This window comes from Seriola aureovittata, chromosome 22 (genome assembly GCF_021018895.1).
Source record: "Seriola aureovittata isolate HTS-2021-v1 ecotype China chromosome 22, ASM2101889v1, whole genome shotgun sequence".
Taxonomy (NCBI): Eukaryota; Metazoa; Chordata; class Actinopteri; order Carangiformes; family Carangidae; genus Seriola; species Seriola aureovittata.
In genome coordinates, this window is record NC_079385.1 from 11,807,803 (window position 1) to 11,826,170 (window position 18,368).

At 41.4% G+C, this 18,368-nt stretch overlaps 1 protein-coding gene and 3 non-coding genes across 13 annotated transcripts in view; all 4 read right to left on the bottom strand.

Moving 5' to 3' along the window:
• The window catches only part of LOC130163202 (ELKS/Rab6-interacting/CAST family member 1-like), a 118,904-nt gene that overhangs the window by 22,282 nt on the left and 78,254 nt on the right, over window positions 1-18,368 (bottom strand). For 7 of the 10 annotated variants that reach the window (XM_056367142.1, XM_056367147.1, XM_056367144.1 and 4 more), the window contains 2 exons: window positions 12,243-12,390; window positions 3,051-3,158 (listed from right to left, as the gene is read on the bottom strand). In XM_056367142.1, coding sequence (XP_056223117.1) covers window positions 3,051-3,158; window positions 12,243-12,390 — 256 coding nt within the window. Of the gene's footprint in view, window positions 1-2,673; window positions 2,752-3,050; window positions 3,159-12,242; window positions 12,391-18,368 lie in introns of all 10 variants that reach the window. The other 3 variants (XR_008826411.1, XR_008826412.1, XR_008826413.1) reach the window with 1 other exon arrangement.
• On the bottom strand, window positions 5,502-5,574 carry trnak-cuu (transfer RNA lysine (anticodon CUU)). The gene has a single exon. It is a non-coding gene; the product is annotated as a tRNA-Lys (tRNA).
• On the bottom strand, window positions 6,044-6,116 carry trnak-cuu (transfer RNA lysine (anticodon CUU)). Its single transcript has one exon. It is a non-coding gene; the product is annotated as a tRNA-Lys (tRNA).
• On the bottom strand, window positions 6,629-6,701 carry trnak-cuu (transfer RNA lysine (anticodon CUU)). The gene has a single exon. It is a non-coding gene; the product is annotated as a tRNA-Lys (tRNA).

The window sequence follows — 18,368 nt, forward strand, 5'->3', positions numbered from 1 at the left end:
TCAGAGTGTGTGTGTTTGTGCCTCTTTATTAGCCTCCCATGATTGCCTACCAGACTCTAACTGTACTATGAAACAACTCCAAAGAGAGACATTCTGCTGGCCTCACTGACTGGCTGCATTTAAAAAAAAAAAAAAACACTTCTATGGCCACATTTTACCGTGAAATCAGGATTTTTCGTTTCCACAGATCCTTCTGAGACACAATTGCACACAAGCACAAATACATTTACCTGACCAGAAGCAGCATCTGTAGAGGAGCTAGGATTTCAATTCAGGACACTTTGACAGTGCTGGAACCATGGCTGCTGATGTGATGCGACTAATAAACACCTGACTGGTGGATTATCTCTCAAAACCCACACCTACAAATCTTAGAGCTCCTTCATCACCAGCCTTCAGCAAGACACTTCCCAAGTGCTACACTACAGAGTGAAGCGTGAATGACCGACAGACCAGATTATGGTTGTGCAGGGCAGAATTGTTCTTAAGTGAAACAATTAGGCAATTAATCAATTAATCCAACCCACAGAAAATTGATTTGCAACTATTTTGATAATTGATTAATAATTTGAGTTTTAAATGTGAGAATTTGCTGCTTTTCTCTGTTTATGACATTGAATATGTTTCAACTGCTGGATAAGAAAAATAAACAATTTAAAGACATTACTGTACTTTTTAATTGACAAAACATTTATATATATATATATATATATATATATAAAAACCTGAGCAGGTGTTACACTAAATATTTATCATAAGGCTGAAAGTGCATCCAATCCTATCTATGAATCTATGAATAAATACTTATACTTGTAAAAAAACAAACAATGCTATTAGTAACACTAAACAATACATAAAAAACTACAGCATCAGTATTAATGTCATGTTAAAAAAATGACAAAAAAAAACTTAGTTCTAAGGTAAGAGCTGTGTGTACTCACTCATGTCAAGTCATTTTAAAATATTGAAAAACCTAACAAACCAAAACACTGAATTATACATCTCCTCTGTCCTTTCTAACTGATGCATCTAATACCACTCAAGACCATTAAAAATGTAAAATACCATAAAAGTGTTCTCAACAATGCTGCGTGTGTTCTCCTGTGTTTCTCTGCTGCAGCATTTCATTCTCCAACTGTAGCTCAGGATCCTCTTAAAGAAGAGTCACAGCCATTCACTGTTTGGATGTAATGTGCTATGGCGAATTACCCACCTCACACACCAAGGAGAGAGAGCATCTGTACATGTGTGCGTGCAGCTACTCATGAGCACACAAGAGTAAAAGAGATGGAGTGTGAGTTGCATGCGTGCTGGCCAGGCCGACCTGTCTCTCTCAGCAGGGAAGTGCTACTGCTAATTAATAACCAGGGACAAACTCAGATCCGCTGGTGAACCTTTGGGCTTTTAGCATCCCAATGGGAAATCCCACTGGAGGAACTGAACTGCACTAAAAGCAGCATGTGCTACTCATATGTGGTGCCGACCTCCACTGTCCCGCTTCGGATCAAACCAACACCCTTCTAGTAATGGAGGTGCAACTCACAGTACTTGTCATTGTTACATCCTTTTAAAAGTTAAAGCAACGTCTACTTATTTTCGAATAAACTTGTTTCAAGAATTTCAGAGGAGCAACTGACTTAATCAGGTTATCCGAACACTGCGCTCGTGTCAACATACTGTATTATTCAAGAAAATGTTTAAATTGCATTGGAAACACATGAGTGAAGAGTGAAAAGAGAAGTTTCTTGTCCTAAGACAGATTGCATTCTACATTATTAGATTTATTAAAATAGATTTGTAGCAGTGTGTTTTTTGTTCTTGCTTGAATTGAAGGTTGTCACGCATATGCAATTAATGACCTTTGGGCCTTTAAAATACTGAAATCCCCTTCAGTATAATTAAGAAGAGTACACCCCAAAGTCAAGGGAAAAAAAGCCTACCTTTTATCCTAAAAACTTGGAGCAGCTTTCTTAAATCAAATGCAACATCACAAACATGAAGAAATGATAGGATCATGCAATGATCTCAAGCATCACGACTAACACATGAAGTTTCCAATAAGAAAAAGATGCTGCTGCACAGGCAAACAGGAGGATCAATACATTAACAAGGAAAAGGACAAAAAAATGTTGGAAAGAAGCAGATGTCCAGAATGATCATCAAAGGAATGAAAAAATTTGGAGAAAGGAATAAGTAAAATAAAACACACAAATGAGAGCAGGAGGAACAGTTCAAAAAGTAAAGATGAAAATGAACAGAATAGATATTTGATCAAATGTTTCAAGACATGAGAAGATTTGGAAGTATTCCTGTTCAGGCCGTTAATTGAGCATCAGTTTTTATATACCACAAAAGATAAGAAGAAAAAACCAGTTGTGGCCAAACACATGGGAGAAGGAAAATGTAGTTCTTGCCAAAAGAGCCCAAGACCCAAAAGGAAGAAGATAAATCGCAGAGAAACGGAGAGTCTCAAGATTGAATGTAGAATTTAGAAAGAATGGAAAAAACTGAACAATAAAAAAAAAATTAAACAGCAAAAGAAACAAAATGACTGAATCACGACACCAGAACGACCACAAACTCACGAAGGAAACAAAAGTGAGAATGACGAAAGACCAATGACACGATCAGCACATCCAAACGTGATTACATCCAGATAAAGAAGATGCTCACCCTTCTGTACAAAATGGTGGACCGAGGGAGAGAAAGAAGGCATGTGATTGGCTAGGCCCAAATGCCCTCCTCATCGTCCTATTGGTTGGTTAGTTCCAACCGCAGCGTGAGTTCGGAGAAAGCAGGAAGTTAGTTTGGTGACGCAGGAAATTGTAGTCATACAAAGTAAGTACAGAAATACTGGAAAATTTTAAACTGGTTAGTAATAATTAATTGGAGAAAGAAGTAAATGTTACTCCCCAAGATGGACATGTGACTAGAAAGTCACTGTCTTTCAGTTTTAGAAATGTTATGGTAGAGCATGCTGTCCACCACATGAGAGTGATGATGCAGGTTAGTCCCAGCTGAAGGCCTACTCTCCTGGGCAGAGTTCTCACCTGGTCTGGGGAGGGTTTGTGATTGTTGGGCTGCTCTGAGTTTGGAGACGCGACCTTTAGGTGGTCGTCCTCGTAGTTGTCCGCCATCAACTTCATCCGGTTTTGAGTCTACAGAGAGAGAGAGAGAGAGACCATTTGACATCTCACATCAAGGACAGTGAGATTTGATTTGACATGATTCAGCAAAAGCAAATTACAATCGTGTTTGAGAAAAAAACACAAAGCAGAGTGTATGTGTGTGTGTATGTGTGTGTGTGTGTGTGTGAGACATGAGGAAAACCCGCGCCTTGAATTCCTCCAGGAGTTAATTTGCAGAGAAGAGGAAAGGAGTTTTGGACGACCGCCATGAGCTCTGCCTTCAGTAACACACATTTTGTGCATGTGAGTGTGTGTGTGTGTGTGTGTGTATGACAGAGACAGAGAAAGAAAGAATGGACAGCAATAAAAAAAGAAAATGATAGGAAGAGATCACTCCTGACTGTACGTGTGTGTTTGTGTTTTAAATGCTGGGTTGGTTCTGCTTGATAATTGTAACGATAATGTGTATTTTACACACACACACACACACACACACACACACACACACACACACACACACACACACACAAGCCACAAACACACTCACACGGCTTCACATGCCACCTGTTGTGTAGCTTGTTAACTGGTGCAGAAAAATAACAGGCTTGTTAACTTGCCACTTGGGGAAAGATCCATGAGCACTTAGACAAATATTAGGCTGCACACACACACACACACACACACCTGTAAATCACTTCACGTGCTGTACATACAAATCACACACACACACACACACACACACACACACACAGAAAAGCACTTGATGTAAAAACACACATTAACATAGACTGTGGAGAGTTTTGTCCTTTCGTTATTTTTTTCTGTCTTCCTTAGCTCGATCACTCTCATCTGTCTCCTCTTTGCTCTGCCATCATTTCCTTTTTTCTCCACACTGCCCTTTATCCTCTCCTCCGTTCCTCTCCTCACTCTTCCTCTCTTGCTGCTCCATCTGTTTCTCATGTCATAGTTATACTTCAGTAGTACTACAATAGGCCTGGAAAGAGCGCGAGAGTGAGAGAGAGAAAGTGAGGGAGGGAGTCAGTCTAAATCTGTCTTGTACAATCTAAATCCCCTTAGTCTCTCACTGAGCCCTGCAAGGAACAGGGGCTTAAGCAGGCCAGACCGAGGTTTTGTGTGTGTGTTTGACAGAAAGCGAAAGAAATATGTGAACGGCAACTTTTATATGTGTTTGTTTGAAAGCTAAATGAAAGACTGCATTTTTAAAAGTGCGTGTGTGTGTGTGTGTGTGTGTGTGTGTGTGTGAGCAGGAGATAGTGGTGCTAAAAACACATTTCATAAGCGTGTGTGTGTGTGTGTGTGTGTGTGTGTGTGTGTGTGTGTGTGTGTCTACTGTATGTACATAAGTCAAGTTGAAGAGAGTCTCCCCCACACACACATTATTCATTTCCTCATTTTCTAAAGGCAGCTTTAAAATAAATACACATGTATATTTAAAGCAAACATGGAAAGTAAACAGTTCATCTTGAAACCATATAAGTACAGAATGTGGAGTCCCCACTGCACCTGTAGACAGTCATGTTTATTTGTCTCTGTCGCTTACTCTCTTCTCCACAACATCCTTCAGCAAGTAAATCACAGCCATTTAAATCATGCAGTGATTGTCTAGTCCACAAATTATTTTTACAATGCACATGAGTGTTTCTTGCATGTTCTTCAAACTATTATTAAGTCAGTCAGAAAATATTTTTTTCTTTTTAAAGAATGTCCAGTTAGTATTTCAGAACAAAAGCATGGGTGCACCTTTGTTCTGCTTGAAGTCAAAGTTCATACTTCAACCTGTGTTGCAGGGTCTCACAAACCTTTCAGCATGAGGATGGCAGAGATAGTTGTCGAGTAAATAAAATCAGCTTCATACAATGTCTGGAGCACCATGTTGTACACTGAACACAGAATGTGATGTTATATTGTGACAGATCATGGTTATTCCATTACCACCAGCCAACTACCAAGGTTTTGAAATTTATTTTATGGATTTTATTTGCCCAGGCTAAAGCTTCTGCATGCACATTTACAGGTCAGTGTTCACCTTTGTTGCCGGAGCCATCAGTTCAAATCATCTGCACCTAACATGGTGCTTGATCCCATGACAGTGAGATTAAGAGTCTCATCATTACTGACTTAATTAGCTGGGGTAGCTATGGCCACAAAGAAAGTGTTTTGGTGTCAAACAAGCCTTCACACTCAGGGATGGGTCTGTTACTATAACAGGAGAGGGGGGAGTTGGGTTTCTGAGTGTGACTCTTCTCCCTCCACTCCTTGGCAGACTCTACAACACCCACTGGCGGGATTACATTACAGGGGACACTATTATAGAGGGTAAATACCCAAGTAGCCACAGCTGAAAAGTTATGACGCCCAACGTGGGGCTCGAACCCACGACCCTGAGATTAAGAGTCTCATGCTCTACCGACTGAGCTAGCCGGGCTGTACAGAAGCAGAAAATACATGTCATAAAAAATTGAACCTTACTCAAGTTTTGCATGTCTTTGTCTTATCTATACCTGAAGCTAGTCATGTCAAGGTTTGACTGGCTCTACGTTATTTTTCATCTTTCAAGGTTTGACTGGCACTGTATTCATTGCTGCAGTGTTTTCTTGCAAGGGTAGTTTCAGTCTGAATCATAGCTGAGTGATTCAACAGTTGTTACATTTAGTCCACTTGCATTTACTCATTTAGCAGATGCTTTTATGCAAAACGACTTACAAGTGAGGGACATCAAAGCTTCAGTGCAGTAGGAGACCGTAGTGTAAGTACAAGTAGGCTACATCTATTCAGTAAGTGCAAGGAGATCAGGTAACACCGAAAGTGCATAGCAAATGCTAGTGTTAGAGGTGTTGGGAGAGGAGATGCCCCTTGGGACTGTTGACAGTCCAAGCAGATGCTCAAAAGGGCTACGCCGAACGTGGGGCTCGAACCCACGACCCTGAGATTAAGAGTCTCATGCTGTACTGACTGAGCTAGCCGGGCTGTGCAAAATACACAAAAGACACGTATCAAAAAGTCAGATAGAGTTTTGCCAGGTTGCTATCAATGACATAGTTGATTGAAGTGATTAAGCCTAAACAGTAAAGAGTCAACAAGAGGCCTCTACTATGCCTGTACTACAGAGCAGGAAGGTAACCCAGGGTTACCACACTGGTTTGCTTCTGCCTGTGGTACAAGAGCCGGTGGGACAGGATATCACACATGGGGGCGGCAATATGGCGGCTTGTTTGGTTTGGTGTCAGCAAGTAAAGGCAGCATAATGAGGGATCCTCTTAATGGCAATGTAGCGGGATCTCTGCATAAAAAGGGGACACGTGTACAAGGTTTATGTGAGAGCAGGCAATGTGTCCTGAAAGACCTGAGCTGGCATTCTGTAGTTGACAGAGCCATCAGTTCAAATCACACTACAAAACCCACTGATGGGATTACGTTACAGTGGACACTATATAGACAGCATTGAATTGGCAATGTGTAGACCTGGGGGAAAACAGCAGCGCCCAACGTGGGGCTCGAACCAACGACCCTGAGATTAAGAGTCTCATGCTCTACCGACTGAGCTAGCCGGGCCACACTAACTGTGAAAAAGCTTCTATATACGATGGCCAATATAAGTCATGCTCCAAAGACCCCGCACAAGTCACACTTTATAAAGCATAATGGAAACACTAATGTCTCCTGTTCAAGACAAATGGGTTTATGATGCTAGTAGACAGAAAATGATTTACCACTACAGTCACAGACTTCCTGGTTTTGTGGCAACATATATAGCACAACATTAGGCCAGGCTTCTGTTTAAAACAAAACTCTTTACTCCCCCTATTTACATCCCCAAGAGGATAAGCTGTGTGGAGAGGCTGCCTGATCTCTGATCTCTCATGGCCTTTCTACATTCAAATCTCTCAACCCTTCTGCAAACAGTTTTTGTCCCATTCTCTTCATCTCAGAGCTTTCTGTATTTAAATAATCCTCAAAGTTCCTCCCTTCTCCCTCTTCCCGTCTTTATCTCTCTGCACTCTCATACTCAGTACTCTCTATGATTAAGTCTCTCCGTCCTATAACAAGAAGTACCTAACATCCTGCTCCTTTGTCTCCCTCCCTCCCTTTCTTTAATGATAAGTTTTTTTTCATGTTGATTTTAACTCTCTTTTCTTTACAGACTCAGTATTTAATTTTTTCTCTCTCACTTCGACTTTTGAGCTCCTTAACATGTCCTTGTATCCATGACTAATTCTCTCTCCAGCTCTTTTCCATCCTTCTCTCTGCAACATGTCCTCATTTCCATATCTTCCCCTTTGCTCCCCCCTTCTCATTGTTCTCTCTTTAGTTCACTGGTTTCTTTTGTATTTTAGTCAATTTTGTCTAGGTTTTTGATTGTGGTTTTTTCCTTATTTTTCCCCCACTGTTCTTCTTGCCCTCTTCATTTTGTACTGACAGCCTTCTTGTTATCTGAAAACCAACTGCAACAAAGGTTTGGCATCAAGAATTGAAACCGATAACATAAATATCAAAATCTTTCTCACATCCACATCTAAAAAAGTGAAATTTTATGGGGAAAATGATTCAGTCCAATCTAATGGCAACAATTAGTGGATGCGCTTGAGTAAATAACTACATGAAATCTTTTGAGTTCAGCTTTGGTGAACTAGTGCTAGCATGTCCCAGCTGGCTAACAGCTAGTGGTTAGCTTGTCTACAGTATTTAAAACACAGATTCATTTTGCTGTCTCTTCCCAGTATAACCAGGCTTTAATACTTCCTCTGTCTTTCTCTATTCTCTTGTCTGCATTCTATCCATGTGTTATTCTGAACCCAAACCCCCCCCCCCCAAAAAAAATCATGAATTAAAGAATAAGAGCGTAGACAAAAAGGAGGAGGTGGGGAAAAGAGTAGAGGAAGAGTTGTGCAAGGAGGAAAGTGGTAAAAGGTGGGGGCAGGGTGGAGGTGAGCGGAAAAGAGAGAGGAGAGAAGAACAAAGAGAACTGAAGTAAAGGAAGAAATTAACGCCTCTTCTTTTTTCACCTCAGTCCTCCTCTCTCTGTCCCATCCTAATTCTCCTCTCTGGCCGTTCTTTACATCTCCCCCTTTTCTCTAATTGTCAGGAATGCTGACCTCAGCTCACTTGTTTCTGTGCCAAGTATTTCTCTCACTTAATCTAATCATCACACCATTATTTCACTCCTCCTCCTCCCTCATTGTTCCCTTCCTCCTCTTCTCCCTTCCATCTATCCTTCCTGTGGCTCTGCTGTAACCCGCTGACAATGTAGAGAATGAGAAACAAATGAACGCGGGGTAAAATGATGGGGAAAAAACTGCTGAGTCATGCTCAGAAGAAAATAATTTCATCGTGATAAGGCTCTGAGGAATATTAGATTAGATTATTGTTTCGTCTTTTCCTCCAGTGGTGAAAGAAGAACCTTTGTTAATATCCATGCAATTATCAATAATGAGAAATTGCTGAGTCATGGTTGGACAAGAACTACATCATCATGATAAAAAATTAGATTAGGTTTTTTTCCCTGTTTCTCTGTCAAGAAGAGAAAGTTGTTGATAAGTGGAAAATTACAAATGACAATGAAAAGTGTCAGAGTTTAGCACTGAGGGGACTTCTTTCATTTTGATAAGTCTCTGTGGAGCATTAAATTAGATTACACCCAGATTTTTTCACTTTTGTCAGTAATGGGAGAGGTCACGATTATTACAAATAATGACAAACCGAGAAAGACCAACGAATAAAATCCCTATGACTCTAAAAGAGAAACAATACAAAAATTAAATTTTTTTCTGGAGGTTTTAAAAATTTCATGCACATGCATATCATCTGGGAAATAACTAATTCTCTGGTGAATAAAAGAGAATTTTATATCATTTTGACTGAGGCTTCTGCCCTGAAGGCAAGAAAAATCCCCTCACAAATGCAGCGGTTGGCAAGTGGCTGATGGTATTGTATCCACACAATTCTGGCTTTATTTTACTGAAGATATTTGAAAATGTTTTTTGGATTTTTGATTAAGTGCTAGTTTACTGTTCCCTGTCTTTTTTGATTTTTTGGGGGTTTTTCTGCAATGTTTTTTTTTTTATTTTTTTTTTTTAGAACTGGTCAAAAACATCACCTAACCATTAATGTGGAAAATACCATAACCACTGATATGGAGAGCTGGACTCTTTAAAAAATACCCATATTAGAGCCAGGCCTAAGCCACACTGGTGGGGCTCCATGGCCAAGGCCACAGCCACACATACACCACCTGTAAATGTTAACCGCATGTGTCTGCTGTGGGAGGGGTAGCATAGTTTTTACCCCCCCCCCTTCTTTCACTTGTTCCATTTCATAAAATATTACAGTCACTCCCTCTTTTCTTTGCTTTCACACACTTCAACACAATGTTTTTCTTTCTCTCACTGTTTAAGTCTCTGTCTCTACACCATGCTGCTGAGGAAAATACAAATAAGAATAAAAGTGAAGGGGAAGTTGACTGAGAGAGAGACGGGGGGAGCAGAGAGTGAGGAGAGCTGAGGTCAACTTGATCTACAGCCTCTTGCCTCAACTGCAGTTGAGGGTCAAAGGCCAACATGCAGGAAACACTTTGATGGTCACACATATTCTGCAGGTGTGTTTTTTATGTATCCATCCATTTATACCTCTCTTCTAATGTGGTCATGTATCTCATGTTATTGTGTGGAGCATCAACAAAATACTGTACTGATAGACCATTACAAATATCTAGTAAATCTGATTGCATGTTTTAACTGCATCACCCTACAAACAGCCCTACAGCACTTGCACTCTGGTGATTCAAGTTTAGCCTCCTGTTCGCTTTAATACTTTCAATTAATGACATATTTGTCCAGAACAGTCCTTGTCTCAGTTCCCAGAGAACTGAATTTTAATCAATCAGACTGATTTTACGCTTCGGTCTGATCCTGCTCTGAAGCGTGGTGCTGTGGCTGAGGGGTATAGGTTACAATCCAGTTTTGAACTCAAATTCAGACCAGACCTGAGACGTCATCAGCATTTAAGCAGCAGCCATGCATCCATCCATTCAAAAAAACAAAGAAAACACTCAGTCTGACCTTTGATTGACCGGCACGTGATTGCCTTCAATACTCCCAGTGTGGATTGTCCATAACACAGATACAAGTGACCCAAATTCATGAGACTGCAAAGCCAAAGATGAACACAAATTAAGCTTGCTTGACCATACTGATCCAAAAATACTGCTTTCTGTTTACAGTTGCCATATTTGGTGGCATTTGGAGTCTACTGCTCACCAAATCAATCATCACTGATTTATATTCACTATTTATTTCATACCGCAACTCTGCCTGTGTCCGTCTGCCAGGCAAGTTATCGGTGACAAAGTGTGTGTATATGTCACTCTGAAGGAGCGATCTAAAAATACTACACCGGCCTCAGCTCCCCGGATGGTTACACACACACACGCACACTCTCTATCACAGACACACACATGGGAATATTGAGGAAGTCTCGGCTGTGATCCATCATTGAGGGACTGAAAATTATGACACCACAGAGAGAAAAACAGAGAGACCAAGACCGCTCACACCCTTGCAAGCACACCCACCGACACCCACACACACACGTAGCAGCAGACAGTAGAGTCTCTGTGTTGTCAGCAACCACCTTTGAGACCCTGAGGTGTCATAAATGACTTCAAATAGGATGAACAGAGCAGTGACGGGATGAGGGAGGAAGAGAGAGTTAGTGAGTGATACATGTTGTAATGACTTCATTTGACACAACCTCTCTCTAACGCTCCCCACTTCTCTCTTAAACACCCATTCAAATGCTCTTTGGCACACACACTGATTTTCCTCTTGCCTGCACGTGCCACATTTATCTCACTGAATCCTTTTGAGCTTTTTCTATCCATTAAGTGGATTTTTGGCAATATTCAATAAGTGGAAGTGTTTTGCAATAGAAAAAGCTGCTACATGTTATCTATCTGAGCTGTTTTGAGGATGAAAACTCAGTTATTATTACTAAACAGTGGTTAAATTTCACGGTTTGAATCAAGGGAAATGAGAGTCAAAATAAAGCTCTCCAATCTCTCCTTGGTTTTGATTTACTGCACGTCATTATCATGTCAATGTGTCTATGATTTGTGCAACATGTGTGTGTGTGTGTGTGTGTGTGTGTGTGTGTGTGCGTGTGGCTGCTGGTCCCAAGTACGTAGAAATAGAAGTGCATGTAGCTGGGGTTTAACACTGTCCCATGAGCTAAGGTCACATGTCCTGCGAGTATTAAATGTTGCTATAGTAACAATACGAACTACTATAAATGCATGTGTTTAAGACGTGTACATGTTATGTGCATCAGGGATGAACAGATGGTTAGAAGAAACATGTTAGACAGACAGAAGCACAGAGGGGAGAACAGTGAAGAAGAAATCCACCAAACTCCCAGAAGGCTCATCCACTAAGGGGTTGGTTAGTTCACTAGACCCACGAGAACCTTTACTGTGTCTGAGTGTGTGTGTGTGTGTGTGTGTGTGTGTGTGTGTGTGTGTGTGAATAGTCCTCTGTGTGGAACCACAGAGTCATTTGGTCATGTTTATATCCTTGCCTTTGGCCTGAGTGAGTGTGTACATATCGGGGTGTCTGTGTACATATTTGTGTGCTTGAACTCTGTGGAAGTGTATCCATACCAGCGAAGTGACGTGTAGGGTTGTGTGTGTGTGTGTGTGTGTGTCTGTGCGTGTGTGTTTGTGTTTGTGCACACAGCATGCGGACAGAGAATTAAAATAAATACTAATTCATATGAAAGAGTTGTCACCAGAGATTTGTAGAGAGTTTGAACTCTGTGTGTGTTTGTGTGTGTGTGGTGAGTGTAGGAGGGGTGGGTTAATCCTAAATTTACCGTTGGTGGTCGGAGGACTGTGGTCACATCTGAACTCAGTTTCTCTCAACATCTCTTGTTTTCTTTGCTCCCCTCATCACTGCCACTTCACCTGTGCTCTCTCTCTCTCTGATTTCTTACTCTTTCTTCTCACTCTCTACTCCTCTCATTTTAATAACTGAACAAAAAAACCTTCCAGATGGCTGCCTGGGTGTCAGGATGTGTGTGTTAGTGTCCGCACGCTAGACATACCTGCTGTTTGAGCTGCTGGACCAGACTGTCCTTCTCCCTCTTCAGAGCGGCCACCTCCTCCTGGGTTTTCTTCTTCTTGGATGAGGAGAGCTCTAGCAGGGCGATGTTGGCGTCTTTCTCACTAATAGCAGCCAGCAGCGCCTCTTGCCTGCACAAAGAACAATCACACTTTAAAATGAGCTAATTTGATTAGAACTGCTTTCAGAAATTAACAAGTAATTGGGCTTAATTGAAGGAGCACTTAGTGATGTTGCGTGCAGACGATATTAACTGTAGTGGGAAATAACTGAACTTTTAAGACGGATATTGTGATGTAAACAACAACAAAAAAACACCTTTATCCACTTACATCTAGTCACATCAAAACCATACGCTTAGTTTTGGATTTATTTGCCTCAGTTTTAGGATATTTGCCTCTTGAGATTTCTGCCTGTTCCCCAACAAACTTCCTGTCACCTCCCTTGTTTTGGGGTGGAGACGAAAATCTGGACAAAGGAAACCAAAACTATCTGCATGGCTGGATATCAATTTGGGTGTACTTTAATGTTATGGTGAACCCATGGCATGTCAATAAGTGTAGGGAAGTCCTCTTTAATTGGAGCACCACGCTGTGATTTAGAAGGATGAAATTGTTGTATTTTTGCAAAAATATGGGGCTTGCTGGTGGTCAAGTGTGATGCACACCATGTAATCATGATGTCCCCAGTTCATTTATGGTGGGGACCTTTATGCTCAATCTTCCTCTTTTTCCCTTGTTTCTCTCCACACTACCAACTATCCAATAAAGGAAAAATGTCCAAAAAAGAGTCACTTTGACTTTCTGCAGGAAGAATTACACACATCTCCCTCTAATACTCTCTTGGTTATAGGAGCAGGGAGCATGCAGAGAGTCAGTGTCTTTCTCATGGACACTTCAACAGAATGTGTATTGCCAAAGTGGTGACTTTAGGCCTATTACTCGGTGCTGAAGGAATGATTCACAAGTCACAAAGTACTGATAGCACACATGTTCAACTACCTTTCACTTTATTTAACTACATGAGCACACGCATTTGTATAAATGCCTCTGGCTCACTGTTTCCACACTACTCTTTCGTCTGTCTTTGTTTCCATCCCTCTTGTCTCTCTCTATCTCGTCCCCCTGTCTGGACGGTCGGGCTGACAGACAGATAGCATTCCATATGGTCGGGAAGCAACAAGCCGCATCCCATCCATCCCATCAGCCACAGATCTGGCTCAGCCGTCTCTCAGGACACCCAAGCTCCGAATTCTCGGAATTCTGACCGTTTCCAGAGAGAATCTAAATCACAACGTTTTTCTCCACAATCCCACAGGGCTCAAAGATCGGCCACACACATACACACACACACACACACACACACACACACACACACACACACACACACACACACACACACACACACACACACACACACAACAATGCAAACTCTTACATATGAATAAACAGCTATATTCCATCTTTGCATGTATCTCTGAATGTCGCTTCTTACATACACACAAAGATAAGGCTTCAGTTTCTGGATAACAATGTTAAAGTCAAGAGAAAAGAAGATAAAGAAAAGAAAAGAAAGAAAATCAGAGCAAAGGAGGCCACATTTCCCACCAACTCCATTACTGTATCTACATATAAGCATGTATGAAGATATATGCACACACAGACATACAATTATCCCGATACACACTGACACAGACAGAGGCATATTTAATATACATTTTTTACATGCCATTTCACTTTCTGTCTTTACTCAAGACACAAGTTTCTCTCTCTCTCACACACACACACACACACACACACACACACACACACACACACACACACACACACACACACACACACACACACACACACACACACACACACACACACACACACACACAGATACAGTGGTGCAGTGAGGAATGAGAGCATCTAAACGAAGACAGATTACATGTTATGACTGTGTAAAGACACACAAATTCTTTGGGCAGCCTCACTGACCATACTGTCAGTGTGCAAGTGTCCCATCATGCATCTGTACTGCGGCAATCTTGTCAGGGGCAGTTGTGGGAGTTAAGTGGGGTTGGTAGATCGACTCCCTGAGGAAGTCTGGTCACTGTCCCATTTTCTCATTGCTTATTTCTGAACATTTTTATTTTGAGATATTAATGATACTGTATATTTACTTTATATTGTATGACATCATAATATACCTTCATATTTCTATCATTTGTCGAGAAATCATATATTTGGTGATATATTGGAGGAATGTATTTTTTACAACACTAAAGAATGAAAACCAAAAAGCATTCATGGTATTTATGGTATTTTTGTGACTAAACATTGAAGAAGTGCTGACTGAAAACTAAACAAAAGATGACAATCTTGCACTCATAAAAATGTTGAAATGTTTTGGTACCAGTGCCAATATAATAGCTGAGTTTGATTGCCAGTACCAAACCAAAACCTCTGCAATACCTCACATAGAATTAATCCTCCCATGAGCTCTTGGACGTCATCAGATAGAACATTTCCTTTCTTCCAGATTGCAAGACACTGGAACACTGTCACAGTCTTTCCTTTTCTTTTTCATACAAACACTGGTGCGCGCACACACACACACACACACACACACACACACACACACACACACACAGACACACACACACACACACACAACACACAGGGAGGCTAATGGAACATTAGTCTTGTTAAAGCTAACAGTGCGTCTAGTTTTATACCATATCTGAGAGTTACCTGCCAGCACATGGCGCTTATAAACCCCGGTGATAAAATGATATTTATTCCAGATGCACTCGTCTCACTGTGGGCCTCACTATGACACTCCCTTCATCTCTGTTTAACACACACACACACACACACACACACACACACATACACAGGCAAACACTTTTAAACTCTCTGCTTGGTCTTCTTCTGACAAGTGCTGGTTGTGGCTACTGCTGTTGCTATGTGATCGTTTAAAAAACTGCTTCAAGTAAAGCACTCCTTCGCTAAATCTTTAGATAACTTTACTGTCAAAGGCCACTTTAAAACATGGTATGCTCTCAGCGGTGCTGGCAGTGTGTCCTCACAGTTTGAAAATAACAAAGACAAGGAAGCCAGCGCTGTGAGGAGGAAAGGTTCCCAGTGGATACGCAGCCTTAGATCTGTAACTTTCCTTTCAAGTCTTCTCTCTCTGTAGCAATATGGAAAGTAAAGTAGGATAAAGGAAGGTCTACTAACAGTAAGCGAAGAATAAAACCTTGTTAAAGAGGTTATCTCTCATACTCCCTTATTTTGGCAGCATCTTTTGTCTTAAATATTGTTATGTGCTGCACATCCTAGAAAGTACTTCACTTTGTGTGTAAACATTTGTGTTGAACACATTGTGATGATCAAATTTGTTCAATCTCTTTAATTGTTCAGCCATGGCGTTTGCTGTTAGCTTGCATGCAGACCAAACAGAAGCAACGTATCACTAGGATGCAGCCCCCTCATTTATTTAAGTGAGAGTACTGTGAGTGTGCAGCTCGGGCACTGAAGAAGGGGGCTCCAGTGGAAAACGCAGGATCCAACCAGCGACACAATCCAAGACAAGTCATATAAAAGTTCATAGGAGGCTGGCACCAGGCTGAGTAGCATTTCATACAGGTGGTAATGGAGGTGAGTAGTAAAACAGCTATGCATTTATACTGTATGAACATCTCACAGGTTATTCAAAATTTAACAAGTTTCCATCTACTCTTATATTCTCTTCCCACTTCCCACCCACTTTCAGCCTCTCTCTCACCCATTCTCTATCAGTATCTCTCACCCACCCTGCAATTCTCATCTCTTCCTCTTCCCCCGTTCTCCGTTACTCGCTCCATCTACTCCACCTCTTCTCTCTCGCCGTCTGTAAAGAAGACGGGGGGAATTCTTTCCGTCACTCGGCAGTCGTGTGCCATGATGTCATCGCCGCGGGGACAAGGCAGACAGAAAGCAGAAACACACAAACGTACCAGGCACCTGACCCCGAACCCCAACACACACGCACACAGACACACACACACACACGGCGCAGAGGCTCTCTCCTTCCTAAAACCACTTAAGGCCCCTCGCTTTATCAGAAACACTAATGCCTGGTCTTAGATCACTCACATATTTCTACACAAACACACACACACACACACACACACACACACACACACACATACACACACACACACACGTACGCACACACACTAAAGCAGCTTCCAGTGTGTGCTGCGTTATCTCTTTCATGCTGTCACCCTTTACTGCAATCTACAGTGTGTGTGTGTGTGTGTGTGGGTGTGTGTTCAAGCGATAGCTGTAAGTCTGTGTTATGACAGCATGTGTTTCAGAAGGTGTCTATGTGCTTATAAGGATGTACTTATGTGTATTTCGCCTGTGTGTGCATGTTCACAGGTTGTCTGTGTGTATTCAAGGCTTATTTCTGAGCATTTATATGTGTAAAACTGAAGTGTGTCCCTGTACATGTGTGTAAAGTAGATTCAGTCCAGTGTGACATTGGCCAGTCTCTGTCTAAGACAAACACAGAGCTATTTTAAAATAATTCCCTCTCTCTGCTCTCTGTGTCCGACTGAACAAAGCAGCCCCCCATTGTTTTCTGTGACACTGTCTGCTCTGGTTACACAGGAGGCTGCTTGTAGGACGCCAGAGTTTACTCTTTAACCCCTGTAGGATGTGATGTGTGTCAAGCTCGACCTCATTTCTGTGAAGGGAGGTTTCACACACTGCACGTTTGTCTTCAGAGAACCATATTTAAGACTTGTTAAAACTTTTGAATGTTATATAGACTTTGAGGAAGGTTTTTCCAAAACCAACTCGAGCCTTTCTGACCAATTTTGAGAAAATGAGCGAGTTTTGAGGCGAGTAAAATCAGCACATTCACTTGTCTGGCGACAGGGGATTTCGAAAAATGTGATAATTATATTTACTATAATCATGAGTTATGTGAGCTTTGGTCTGCTTTAAACAAAAGCAGACAGAATGAGTTTCACAAACTCAAATGATACTTATTTATTGGATTTGTGCAGCAGTTAAAGGAGACTGGATGTGCCCTCACTCACATCATACGATCTGTACAGGGAAGTGTCCAAATCAGTAGATCAAAAAGGTGTGAGCAGTCAGGAATAAAATTGACAGTGAAGAACATTTGTTATAACAGCAATAATACAGTGATAGTCAAAAGTCAGGCTGCATTTGCACGCTTTGATTTGATTTAATATCAAGCTTATTTTTGTTTTCTATTTTGCTGTGGTTGATCAGTCTCTCAGGGCAAATTTTTATGTTAGTTAATGATGCTCTAATTTACCAAATCCTTTGATTCATCACAAAAGCCATTTGCTCTGGAACTAGACAGAAGAAGCTGATGGGTCTTCCAGGGTAAGTGATCACAGTTTTAGGGCTCGGAGAGACCTGAAAACTGGACTCAGTCCTTGTGCTGTGAGCCACCTTCAAGATGACTTTAAATATCACCTCTGACAGAAAACTTTAAAGTATAAAGGTGCTGATTGGTCACCACTGAAGAGGCATTCAAGATGTAAAAGGAACCTCAAGATAGATGTTGGTTTAGAAGATGACCCAGTGGAGAGTTAGGGGTGGCCACCTGGCTGCAAGCTGAGGTCAGTTCAGCCTCGACTGGGTCACCTGGGGGAGGTGAATGATATATAAAAAACCAGGAACACCTGCGAGTGTGTCCAGAAGATCAACAAGATGGAGAGTGCATGGTAATCAAGCACAGTCTCCCACTGGGCTTGTTGTGTATGCACTTGATATTACAGCTGATTATAACATGTTTTCCACCATTAAGAACATTTGTAGATTTTGTTTTTCACTTAAAAGGCGAAAAATGAAAAGGAGAAAGTGAATTATAAGAAAAAGTGTGATTTTAAAAAGAGAAAAGAGCAGAGGAGAGGTGAGAGACGAATGGGGTACAGGAGGGCACATCTGGCTCTCGGTGGTAGCTAATGCTGCCTGGAGGCACACACACATATATGCACATACACACACATACAGAGGTAGCACAGAATCATGGACTGGAGGCATCTGTGATCGAGAGAGGAGCAGGAGGAACTGATCGATTCTTTTCTTCTGCCAGT